The 12,690-nt window shown below is 49.2% G+C and overlaps 1 protein-coding gene across 22 annotated transcripts in view; it reads right to left on the bottom strand.

Moving 5' to 3' along the window:
* Positions 1 to 12,690, bottom strand: part of NFASC (neurofascin) — a 95,640-nt gene that overhangs the window by 33,005 nt on the left and 49,945 nt on the right. For 11 of the 22 annotated variants that reach the window (XR_012632102.1, XM_074893338.1, XM_074893346.1 and 8 more), the window contains 15 exons: positions 12,024 to 12,135; positions 11,173 to 11,357; positions 10,643 to 10,774; positions 10,194 to 10,337; positions 9,685 to 9,796; positions 9,420 to 9,586; positions 8,702 to 8,849; positions 7,946 to 8,070; positions 6,989 to 7,024; positions 6,099 to 6,200; positions 5,788 to 5,985; positions 4,724 to 4,794; positions 3,873 to 4,095; positions 1,735 to 1,850; positions 253 to 457 (listed from right to left, as the gene is read on the bottom strand). Coding sequence is in view for 21 of the 22 variants with exons in the window: in XM_074893338.1 (XP_074749439.1) it covers positions 253 to 457; positions 1,735 to 1,850; positions 3,873 to 4,095; positions 4,724 to 4,794; positions 5,788 to 5,985; positions 6,099 to 6,200; positions 6,989 to 7,024; positions 7,946 to 8,070; positions 8,702 to 8,849; positions 9,420 to 9,586; positions 9,685 to 9,796; positions 10,194 to 10,337; positions 10,643 to 10,774; positions 11,173 to 11,357; positions 12,024 to 12,135 (2,076 nt within the window). In the remaining variant the exon portion in view is untranslated. The remainder of the gene's footprint in view (positions 1 to 252; positions 458 to 1,734; positions 1,851 to 3,872; positions 4,096 to 4,723; positions 4,795 to 5,787; positions 5,986 to 6,098; positions 6,201 to 6,988; positions 7,025 to 7,945; positions 8,071 to 8,701; positions 8,850 to 9,419; positions 9,587 to 9,684; positions 9,797 to 10,193; positions 10,338 to 10,642; positions 10,775 to 11,172; positions 11,358 to 12,023; positions 12,136 to 12,690) is intronic. The other 11 variants (XM_074893347.1, XM_074893360.1, XM_074893348.1 and 8 more) reach the window with 3 other exon arrangements.

Here is a 12,690-nt window from a genome sequence, read left to right as displayed (position 1 = left end):
GTTATCTCTAGGTGTAGCTTCAGAGATGTCACCTACCCCGCGGTGACGAAGGCGTACAGCAGTGCCGTGTGACAGTGATGCTGCCCAGGCTCAGCTAAAAATTGTCCCTAGCACGTCTCCCCAGCAGCATCGTGGCTCTGCCGCAGAGGGGTGCAGCTCCCGGTCCTCTCTGCAGAGCCCAGCCACCCAAACCTCTCCCAGCCTGTGCCCCAGGGACAGGTGCCTGCACAACCCCCCTCCCCGGGAACGTACCTCCTTCTGGTGTGGGGAACTCCTTAACTTCACTGCGTGGCCCATCGCCTCTCCCGTTGGTTACAACCATCTCAAGCTTGTAGTTGCTGTAAGGAAACAGCCGGGACACTATGCCCCGGTTTCGGTCTCCAGGAAAACTCACATACTGCCGTTTTTTGGAGACCCACAGGTTCTTCAGCAAACTACTGTCTCTCCAGAAATAGGCCTTCAAGAAACATGCATGGCAAGTGAAGCTTTTCCCATTTAAGTGCAATTTTTTTTTCATTAACAAAGCACAGCAAAACGTTGCCTTTCCAAAGAGCAGCGCTCAGCTGCGGAAGCCTTTTAGAGCAATTAATGAAGCTCCACGTCCCCCCCAGCGAGGCAGGTCAGTGGTGTTACCCGAGGAAGAGGCTGAGCGTGGGGTTAAGTGCTTACCAAAGGTCACAGAGCAAAACCACTAAGCTCGGACTACAAAGAGCTGTTTCTGGTTCCAAGATCTAGGCATTAAGTGACTCGCCCTTTCTACCTGGAGTAGCACTGTCACAGTGTACAAGGAAAGGTGGGACGTGTCCAGGCACAAAGGAAAGTCTGAACTGGGAAAGTCTCCCATTCAAAGCCCTGACTAAATCTTATTTCATGCAGAAATAAGATTCATTCAGAAAATAGACCAGAATGACAGAGCAGAGGCAGAAAAAATGAAAGCCAGGGAGCTTGCTTTATGCCCAGTGGATTATTGGATTTGAAATGCTGTAACTGTTTGCAGGACACGTGCTTTTGGTAACGTCTTAAATCTGATAGAAGGGGCTCTGTCCAGACTTTTGCTTGTTTTGAACAGGGTATATCCTCTGTACGTAAACACTGGTATTTTACCTTAGCAGTGAATATTCAACATGAAAAGGAAAAAAAAAAAAAAACAAAACACAGCAGGATCCATGCTGTCTTTTAGTTGTCAGTTAGTACGAACCGCTGGGTTTAGGCTTTTCAGGGGTTGGTGTTCATTAAAAGACAACATAGGTACTTTGGGGATGACACAAAAACCAGCCTGTTTGTACCTGTCTGAGGTCATTCCCCCCAGTGCCAGCCAGCCCGTGGTTCTGGGCAGCTCTAGAGCCAGGAGCCACCTTGGGGCGTGGGTAGACCCACCCCCAGTCCCTCTCCGGGTGCACAAGGGCAGCCCCACTTGCTTTGAGCCCCCCAGATCCTGCGGGCCAGCACGGTGAAGGACCAGCCCAGCACCAAGGCCTGGGGAGCGACAGGAGATGTCCCCAGCCCCGTCCAGGCACCACAAAGAGCAAACCGAGGCCCTTCATTTCTCGTGCTGCTCCAGAGCAGAGCTCAGCCCCTGGGGTCTGCACCCAGCCATGGCAAAAGGGTCAGGATGGCTGGAGGAGAGTTTTCTGTCATCCTCATTGCAGGCAGCTCCGTCCCCGGGGCCACCTTGGCTTGTGAGAAGGTTAGCTGTATTAATTGTCAGTGCCAATGAGATTTGGTTTTGCTCACTCTGTACTCCTTGAGCTGTCCCTGGATGGTGTCCAGGTGCACCCGGGTCCAGGTCAGAGCAATGGCAGTGCTGTTTAAAACTCTTATCCTAACATCCGTAGGCGCAGCCTTGGGATCTGAGTGTTCAGGAATAAAGCAGAGCGTACGTTAGGTACGCAGCGGTACCCCAGAGGACAGACAGACAGATGGACACCCCCTCTGCCCCCCTTGCCATGGTTTTCCCATCACAGGTTGCAAACCAGGCGAGCAGCAGCCCCGCACGCCGGCTCTGCCATCTGCTGGCACCCCGGTCGGCTCTATCCGCTGGCAGCGATTTCGTGGGGATAATCATCTCCTTTTCTCCCTCCTTAAATTCCGTTTCTGAGGATTTCTAAACTTGATAAAATAAACCAGCAGCGACAGGCCAATTGTCAGCTTCCTGGCTGCCCTCGTTTGGGTCGAGCAGACCCTATGACCACGCAAATACACAGAATAGCATCACTTACCTCCATCCCCCTTGCTTTCTCCTTGACCTGTGCATGCTGTAAAAGCTGACTATTGTTTTTTTAGCAGTGCTTCCACAGGAAAGAGGGAAAAACTCCCCCGTATTTCACTCAGCCAGCTATCATGAGAATATTTGTGACCCAGTAAACAGCAGGGCTGCTGCAAGAGATCACATGAGCAAGGTCTGGCTCACCCTCCTCTCCCAGTGAAGGGTTCTGGCAACTCCAGCCCCCTCCTGCTGCAGCCGGTTGGCCACCGTTAGACCCAAGAGTTACAAAACTACCTGTTCTTTCCACATCCATTAATCAATTTGGGCACAACCTGCTGTTGAGCCAGTTGGGTTTTTTACCTCCTCTTTACAGGTCACCTGCTTGTATGTAGAAAGCTGCAGTTATTTCTGAAGCAATTCAGACATGACAGGGCAGGGACTAATTTGTTTGGTTCGGGTGGTTTTTTTTTTTTTTAAACTTGTCCCACCCCTTGGGATACAGTCAGGAACATGTTTGTGTCTGGGATGTGATACGGGAGCTTTTGTCTCCCTGGTTCATCTCCACGTAAAGCACACATGCACAGGCTTATTTAGATCCTCGCAAAACTCAATATTATTGCACAAGTTTTCAACTGAAACTAGGAAAAAAACCCCTTGTACACAGTGGTAATGCAGAGATGATGGTGCAGGCAGGTGCTTGGGGAGCTTTTCCAGTGACAGCCTCCCAGCTAGGTCCAGCTTTGCTCCCAGTGCTCAGCTCTTACCCAGACTCCCACCGTTTCTGCCCATTTTCCCTCCCGTTGCCCTGTCTCCTCTGGCAGAGGATGTGTCCCACGCACTCTCTCAGCACCAAGATTGCAGATCTGCTTGAAATTGTTGTCTCCTGTTTGTGTCTCCTTGACTTCAAGCCTAGAGTCATGGCTTAGCTACCTTACTTCTTGGTAATCCTGAAGTCTCATACCCAGGGACCCCACTGATGCTGCAATGCAAGGAACTGATACATATTTCTTTAAAAATAAAGCTGTTGGCAGCAAACCACATTATCCTAATGGGGTAAGGATAATCGTAGTTCAGAGTCTTGGATGCTACAGGCACAGAAAGTGATACCAGTAGCCCAGAAAGAAGGTGAAAAGAGAGTTCCACAAGCTGGCTGCTGTTCTGCGTGACTAGGTGGAGGGTTTTAAAGAAAGATAAGCTGAGCCAATGGTGTGTTGTAAACAGGAGCCCAAGCTGGGGTTTAGCTGGGGCCTTATCAGAGAGGCACAAGAATCCAGTCCAGGATGAACCAAGGCCCTTTTGGCCATTTGTAGCACCTCTCATCGGAGAGGAACTCGGTGCTCTACAGATGACAGGGGCAAAAAATTTAATGCTGTTTACTAGAGTAGAGCCAGAGCTCATCTTCAGTGAAATCTTACTGTCTGCCACGCTCAAAGTGTTATCTGGGTATTGTGGAGAGCAAGGGAGAGGCTGAGTGACTTGGGTCATGCAGGCAGAGCCCAGAACAGAATCTAACGGCCAAGCCTCTTTCTTCCAATGCCTGGAACTGGGTTTTTGTGCCAAAACAAGCAGTGCTATGAACATGTCCCGGGCACAGGTGCCAACCCACTGACCTTGGGTGGGATCTTGCCCTGAAACACTTACAATCTCTGGCTGAGAAAGTACTCACAATCTTCCCCTGAATAGCCGATGACGGTGTCAGGCTCCGGGGCTCTACCAAAGTCGTTCTCTGCCTGCACTTTGATCTCGTAGGGTACGTAGATGGGTGTGTTCCAGACAACGTGCCTTGGTGTCTTCACTGTCTCATTGTACCAGCTCCCTCGGGGGTCCCTTCGCCTCCATCTCACGATGTACCTGAGGTTGGGCCCATAAGCTTGAGTTGCATTCAGAGGCTTAATGGACCAAAACAGAAAAAGAAAGTGAGAAGGAGCAAGAGCAACTGTATTTCTCTGCCACGGAGCTCCAACAAGTTCTGTTCAGCAGCTGGTTCCTATTTCATGCTCCATCAGTGAATCTCAAAGGAGGTCAGTACTTTTGTTCCCAGAGAGAGACATACCTAGTCCTTGCCCTCCAGGTCCAAGGCAGGACTGAGAACCGTATCTTTATATTCCAGTCCATACTCCTACTGCAATTTCTATCCTCCTTACAGATGCTGGCTTATTTGTGGATGACACCTGCTGGTCCACAAAGAAAAGCAAGAGCTGGCCTGTAAGCCCTGTATACTGCTTAAGGAATCAAGACTTGAGCACCCTGCCTAACCCGTATCTGTGATCCAGCATCTTTTCTTTGGCTTACATAGTTGCAAGTTATTGTTTTTATCACAAACCTTCTTCTAGGCACTAACAACGGCCTCTCTTGGAGATGCATCTTCTGCTTTTTATTTCCTTTATGATCATTAAGGTTATGGTATTCTGTGTGGTACAGCACACATGCTAGAGATGCTGAGTTCTCTGCATCTTAACATCTGTGACCATAATGATAAGATGCTGGGTGACTGACAAGCACTAAGGAAGAACTCACCGTCCAGGTTATCTCCATGTTGTTTTTTTGGGTCCCTGCACCTTGAACTCCTGTTGGATTAATTTCAGGACCTGAAATTCACATTGGAAAAAAAAAAAACCAAAAGAGTTCATACTGTTGAAAAATGACCATTTGAGCGGTTAAAAACCCTTCACTGTGCAAGCCAGAAGTACTTCCAAGACAGAAGTTAATGGCCTGATTTTTCCAGAAGTTCCCATTCAGGTTAATGGAACATGAGACTCTCAGCACTCTTGAAAACCAGGTCATTTATTTAGGAGCCTCCTTTTTTTTTTTTTTCCCCCCCAAATGTCCTAAATCTTTGAAAGACAGCTATTGTGAAGCAACCCCAGGAGCCGAGTCTGACACTTTTGAATCTGAAACAAGAAGAGCAATGTCGAAAGCCAACACTAGATGCCAGTAGATATTGCAGAAGTATCTCTGCTATGGTTAAATTAAGGAATGCAGCAAAACTACTCTGCTTCTTGTGAATTCCTCATGGGAATTTTCCCAAGTATTCTACAACGTACAAAGCACTGGGCACACAAACTGAAGACCCGAGTCTTGGTCGTGGACTGGAGCACACTTTACTCCTGCATCGATCTGGGCTCCTGGCCAGCTCTAGCAGTGGACAATGAATTAGCAACTTTGGAACAAAATGCCTTTTACTTGTGGCCAGTTTACACTTGAGTCTAATTTTCCAAGAGACTTCTGAGCTTCCTGTGGGTCAGGAAGGATGAAAGACTTTCTTTAGAAAGCTGCTCTGTAAGGTGAACCCGGGCTTTCCTTCAACAGATTCTGCTGGAGTGACCTTTGCATAAATCTTTCTGTTTGAGTTTTGCTGCTCTGCAGAATATCAGTCACGGGTTTGAGGATGCAATATATAAAATTACACCCCAGCACATGACTGCATGGACCAGCTCATTCCCTCGCCTGTGTAAATCTGTTTCTGTCACAAGAGCTGCGATCATATACCACGAGGGAAGAGTCTACACCAAGAGCGGTGGCCAGACGCTAAGAACAACGTCAAGTCACCGCGGTGAGAGGGACGGTGCGACGGTACTCACGTGCCCCGTTGGTCTGGTAGCGTTCGGAGGGCACGCTGGGCACGCTGCTGCCCACGTCGTTCACCGCAATCACCCGAAACTGGTAGTTGACATAAGGAGAGAGTCTCAGGACGGCCGAGTTGACGCTCCCGGGGTATCTGGAGTGGTTATGCCAGATGCCAGGTTGGAACCGGTCCTCCTCAAACTGGACGAGGTAGTCTGGGGGAGAGGATGGAGAGGTGGGGTTAAGGGCTCTGCCCACAAGGAAAGTTTTCCCTCCACTGTGCAGAAGAAAGCGGGAGGGATACAGGGCAGAGGGTGCGGCGGCTGACCTGTGATGGGGCTGTTGTTGTCATCGCCGGGAATCCACGTCAGCCGCACGCTCCTCTCGGCCAGGTCTGTCAGCTCCAAGTCACGGGGCTCGTCGGGTCGTTCTGTTGGCCGAGTAACGAGACAAATTAGTCTGGGATTGTCCCAGGAGCTGGGAGTCCCAGTTCCCATCGCTTCTCCCGGGAAGGGAAGCCCTGGCCGTCTTCGCCCAGACCCGTGGGAGGACACACGCTCTGTGGCACGATTCACATCCTGCAGCTCTTGGTGGACCAGTGCAATTTTTAAAATACAAACGTACTAATTGTGCCTTGTCTTGAAACCCTACCTGCTCCCTGTACAACTGATGTTATCTGGCGGTGGAAGCACAATATAGTGGCTTAGCAAGGGGGATATACAGTCTTAAAACTACACACAGCTGTCCAAAAATAAATGCAAACAAATGGAACAGAAAGGACATAAAGCCTCAATGAAAATACATACTTGTTAGAAATATTCTGGGCGCAATTCTGGTTTCTTTGTCTGGTCACAACCCACATGGTTGCACAGAACCAGCTTATGCAGTAACAGTCACAGTAAGAACTTCTTTCCAGGTAAAGGTCAAGGGATTCAATGTGAGTTTTTTAATCCCATCAGGGCTCACCATTTCCAGGTATGGGTAAAGTGACTCTTGCACTCAGGAATTGGCACTGTGGGACACGCAATGATGTGGCACAGGACCTTTCTACCCACGGCCATCTGGATGGGTTTTCAAGGACATCTTAGACAGGACTTGGAAGCATCAGCTCCCACCTTTTCCAGCCGCTACACCTAGATTTTCTGTTGGCGTTATTGGCAAGGCAAAACAAAATCAATTTACAAAATAAAATGAACCAAATGAATTAGTGATGATTACCTTTCGGTAAGTCTCTCAAACGGTTAGCAGGGACAGCTGCAAGGTAAGACATTGGTTGTTAACGGTGTTAGGTTAGTCATTAAGCTTGGGTGGCCAAAGGAGCACCTGCCAAATATAAAGTTACACACAGAGTTACAGATTTCAGAAGGATCCAGTCCTGGCTGGGGACCAGAATAGGTGCATCCTTCCCCCAGAGACCTCCAGGCGCGCTCTGCACACCTTTATTCATACTTGTGGTACCCAGCAAAGGGGGAGCTTCAGCCTGCTATAGAGTTAATTAGCTATTAAGGGAAAAGGAAAGGAAATAAATCAAGCCTAGTCAAATTATTAGGGATATGGGATTCATAGTGCACTCTGACTTTTGTAGGGCACTGTGGGTCTATGCCAGTGGCGCCAGCAGGTTGGGGCACTCCCGTGAATGCAGCACATCAGCAAGATCTGAGGTGGCCAAGAGCAGGGATTGATAAATCTGTGTGTTGCAAGTACAATCTCACATCGTATGTAAACGGGCATGGGGAATGGGCTTAGGTCTGTCACTCCCTATGGTGAGAGCGAGGAGTGGTTCATTCATCCCCAGGCTTCCAGTGTTGCTCAACACCCTGACATTCAGTTAAATTCGCTTGCAAATTTAGGACTGTTCTCACAGAGCTTCAGCATCCACATTTGGATATTTTTAGCTCTGTGTAATAGCTACTCTTTTTTTTTTTTGGTCTCAAATGCAAGTTTCCTTTGACTCAAATTCAATGCCATTGTCTGAGTCTGAGATTAGACAGCACGTCCTTGCCGAGTCCTGCAGCAACAGAACAATTGCTCTGCCAGCATCTCCCTGAGCATCTCTGCTTCGGAGGACAATTCTGTGATCACAGATCACCCTTTCAGCCTGACCTTGAAGTCAGTCTGTTGTATTAAAACTGAAGCACTTTGCTCTGTGTCAGTACGCTGGGAGGACAGCTTTACCCAGTACAGTGAGGTAGGCTTTAGCCGAGTCCTTGTCCAGCTCCGTGCTAGCTACGCAGGTGTAATCCCCTTGGTCCTTTTCAGCCACGCCATATATTGTCAGACCATCATCTTCTTTCTTCATCCTTAAAGGCATAAAAATGATAATCACACAGCTGTGCCTAAGCACATTAGGCAGGAGGATTGAGGTCTAACAGTTCTCTCATAAAATACATAAAAAACCCAAACAGAACAGGAGTAAGTCTCTGGTCTGAAGATTTTATCAGCTAAGGATGTGTTGAGTTATTCTTAGAAACCTCATTTCCTAAGGAATCAGCGAGTGTGCTCTGGTATATATCTGGAATAATCACATTTTTAGGAAAACAGTGACCTCTGACTGTCTCATGTCCTGTGATCAGAGCTCACTTCATGAGGAGGGAGTCAGCTATGGAAAGGAAATTACAACTGTGCCACTCACAGCAGATAAACATTAATTTTGACGTAGCTTGTTATTAACCCACCCGTTTTATCAAGATGTTCCAAAATATCTGTAAATAAAACCTATGGTCAAAGTCTTGATTTACGGGTAAGTCAATTTTAATTGCTCGGCAATGTCTGTTGGAAGGAGCTAGTAACATTAAAAGCATCAAGAACAGCAAATGTTGCCTAGATGGGAACTTGATGTTTATCCATGTTATCCCTGGTGACTCCTGAAACGTTCTGTAAAAAGTCCAACAATTCTGGGAGAGAAAACCCATGAAACTGCTAAACACAGACCTGTTTCCAATGTACAGGGGTGCATCATCCTTCAGCCAGGTGACTGTGAGTTTCAGCGTAGGGTCGTGCTTTATACGGCAGTGGAGGCGAAGCATGGAGCCCCTCTTCACCACTTGATCTTCTGGTCCTCTCACAATCCTGGTTGGGTCTGCACAAAGTCAGAAAGAAAGCGCTGGGCACCGAACTGCTGGGTCTCAGCTCAGGAACTCAGCGTTACTTGGAAAGGACAAGCATGCGTGTCAAGTGTGTGTCCAGCTTGCTGTAATGAGCTGTCTCCAATACAAATGCTTGCAAATAAATTGATTGAAGCAGCCATTAATTCATGCTGACCCTTTAAAAAATACCCAGTTTTCTGAGTCAGCAATCAGTTTTGCTGAACAGGGAAAGCCTCGGTGGAAACTTGATTCAGAAAATGTTTTATTGCCATCAGCTAACCCTGAGGAACACTTTTTGTGTTTCTTTTTGCATCGCTCATGGTATCTCACAGCTCAGTACCCACACCAAGCCATTCTACAGCTTCAGTATATCCACAGCCTTGATTTTTTCCAACGTTAAAAGGGAATACCATTTTCTGGGTTCCAGCTCCAAATTACATAGTGCCTGTCCTGCTGACAGACTGCTAGAGCACACAACCAACCCTCCCTTAACTTATTATTTCTGCTGCAAGTTTCAGAAGATTCAAGAGACCATTCTGACCTAGAGCCCTTCCTGCCCCTACCTTTGACCTCCAGGCGAACCTGGGCCTCCGCTTTACCCAGGATGTTGGTGGCCACACAAGTGTAGATGCCCTGGTCCTCCTTCCGAGCCATGGTCATCTCCAAGCTCCCGTTCTCGTGCGCCTTGTAGTTTCCTCCATCCAGCGTGTTCCCCTGGCCGTTCTTAAACCTCACAACACCACAAAGTGCTATTGTAAGGGAAGAAAGAGCAGGAAACCTCCCCTTCCCACCCCTCCGGACTGGCAGGGGACGTGCTGCAGCTCTTACCATCTCAGGGTGGGGATCGGTGAGCCGAAGAAGGGGCAGTCAAGCCGGGTCCTGTTGTTTTGAATGACCTTGATGAGCTGATTGCGGGGGGCCAGTATCCGTGGAGGCACGTCTGCAAACAGCAAAAATCGCAGCCATTGAGAAAGAAAAAAAAACAGTTTCCAGACCGCTGCTCCCTTTCCAGTCTTTTCATCCACCCTCCCTTCTCTTTTGTTCACTCTTCCTTGTCGGCACTTTCAAGACTCAGTAGAGCTTCTCCATTCCCTCTCATCTCTCCTTCCCTTTCTAGCCTCGCTACGTGAATCACATCTTAGTGCCAACAGGACTTGCTCAGCCTTGCCTGGCTTTGCAGGTCTGTGACAAGGGACTTCTGCTCCAAAGCCTGGTTGCAGAGGTCACGTACCTTTGTGCATTAGCCTTGGAGCAGCTAACAACAAAGAGGAAAGCAAACAGAGGACTCTTGCAGGGAAAACTTGAGTACAGAGTGTTCATCTTCCACAAGCACTTACCCAGGACACTGACAAAGGCGTTGGCGAGCAGGTAGCCATGCTCGTTGGAGGCGTTGCACTGGTACACGGCACTGCTGCCGATCTGGGTATCTCGGAATACAATGGTGTCTCCAGACACCTCTCGACTCGGGTTGGGGGGAGAAGCTTCAAAACAGAGAGTGCTCTTTAAATTAAATCTTAAATTAGAATTCACAAGACAGTATCATTACGCATCTTTCCATCTCAGCCCAGATAAAACCAGACGACGGTATGTGACCTTCCCAGCCTACAAAGGTTCAACTGGCCTCGTCTCAGACAAGCAGGTGGTTTATGTGCTGCAGTGCTGGAGCCCACGTACGCTGCTCAGTGGGGTGCCTGGCACCCCGACAGCAGCTCTGGCACTCGTGGTCAGCCATGAGATCCCGGGCTAGTTTTTTTTGTAAAAGAGGCGCAGACTCTCCCTTGCTCACCTTCTATAGGCTCACCGTTCACCAGCCACTGTATCGCAGGCTTAGGGTTCCCATTGGCTCGACACACCAGCCTGCCGTCCTCACCAGGGGCCAGAATGAGGTTTTGCGGTTCATCCAACCAGTATGGAGCAGCTTTAAAATACACCAACGCACCAGTTATAGACGCAGCAGTCCTACCCCATCCAAAAATCCCCTCTCCGCTGCTCCCTGCTGAACTAAGACAATGCAAATATTGTCCTTGAGTGCAGTGAGGGTGGAGAGTCCTCTTCCCCCCTCTCTTTGGCCACACAAAACCACAACCATTGATGTCAGTGAAGCTCTGCCGAGTTACACCACCTGAGATCTCATCTCACGCTGCTTTTAGGTCAGTTTGGGCAAGCAGCAAGTATGGCTGGATACAGCCCAGAGACAGCCCCCACAGAAAGCCCCTGCTGGCCCTTTCAACAAATCGGAGCATCCCCTCCCATGCACATCCCCTCACAGCTGCTGGTTGCGAAGGTAAAAAAGATGGCAAGGTAAAGATGACGTACCCTTCACTCTCACCGAGATCGTGTGGCGGATGCTGCCCATCTTGTTCGATGCCAAGCAGAAATACTCCCCAGAGTCTTCCTCGGAGACGTTGGAAATACGAAGAGCCTTGTTAAAGTTTTCCAGCTTGGTTTTGCCTGCTGGGAGCTCTCCTCCTTTCTTGTACCACATGATGTCTGGTGCTGGTCTAAGGAGAGGGGAGGAGATAAATGCTTTTGCAAGACAAGAAAATGACTCCTAAGAAAACAGTTGATAATCCTGCACTGGGAACCATTCACACCCAGGCAGGAGGACTGATCCAGTGACCGGGCCACTCTCCTTCCTACCACAGTCCCTAAACCAGGTCCCCAAGCATCACGAGGTGATGAGGAGCAGGGTCCATCTTACGCCTCGTGCTTGGGGATGCAGAGCGCTGATCTGGCAGCGTGTGCAGGCAGCGCAGGCAGCTCGCTCCAGGAGGGCTGCCAATGTCTGACATGAGCCCAGGACGCTTCTGCAGGCACATGGACCACAAATGTCCTCACCCGCAGTTTATACAGTGTGGTGAGGAGCACCCAGGAGATTTGAAAATAGCTATAAGGACAAACCAGTGGGGAATTATCCCTGGACAGCAAGTGTCTGAAGACACCTGCTTGTCTGGGCAGTGCTGCAAAACTCAGCTCTCCTCTTTGCTCCATGCTCTTATGCTTCAAGCAGGTTATGAGAATATTATTAACAGCAGTTAAAAGGAAAGGAGTGATCCCCTTTTCCTAGCCAGAGGTATTCCCACAGCACCTTGGTCCCAGGCCATCCCACTGGAGGCTGCTGGGGACCACCCTGTCCCCACTTTCCCTGGGCAGGCAGCAGTACGTACACTCCTGAAGCAATGCACTCCAGCAAGAGGTCCACCCCTCGGAGCACCATCTGACTGCTTGAGGTCCCGTAGGGATACATGAAGCTGGGAGTTGTTTCCGTAATCCCTCGGGCTGAAATCAGCAGGAGAGGAAAAAACAAACAAAACAAAATGCTTTTAAACTCTCCTTTGCTGCAACAATGGGGAGGGTATGTGCAGGGCCAGAAATACACGGTGTTTTGGGGGGGAGGCTGTCAAGTTCCTGGCCAAGCCTGGGATACTGAACTCACCCAGAAGTGTACCTGGAAAGTAGAGAAGGGCTCAAGGTAATTTTAATTTTTAAAGTAAAAAAAAAAAGGGTAGAGAGAGGATGCTTGGCAGGCAGGGAGGTAAAGAAGCAGCAGAGGATGGGCGGAGGGAGCTGAGCCATGGGGATGGTGCATCAGGAATGTCCCCGCACCGTCAGCTCCCGCCCCCCCCTGCCTCTAGCACAGAGAAATGGGCTGAAATCGGATGAGACTTGGAAATACTGATGGACAGAACATGTAATGAAGGACAAAAGGAACAAATGGGCACAGGAAGGGTTTACTCAGACAACTGAGATCTCCAAGATACGGAGGATCCTGGAGCTGTCTGGGGCTCTAGCAGCACCAGGGAGGTTTCCCACCCTTCCTAGGAGCTGTGGGGC

The sequence above is a fragment of the Strix uralensis genome, chromosome 24, assembly GCF_047716275.1.
Source record: "Strix uralensis isolate ZFMK-TIS-50842 chromosome 24, bStrUra1, whole genome shotgun sequence".
In the NCBI taxonomy this organism is placed as follows: Eukaryota; Metazoa; Chordata; class Aves; order Strigiformes; family Strigidae; genus Strix; species Strix uralensis.
Note: the sequence above shows the minus strand (reverse complement) of the source record. Positions and strands in the feature narration are given on the sequence as shown.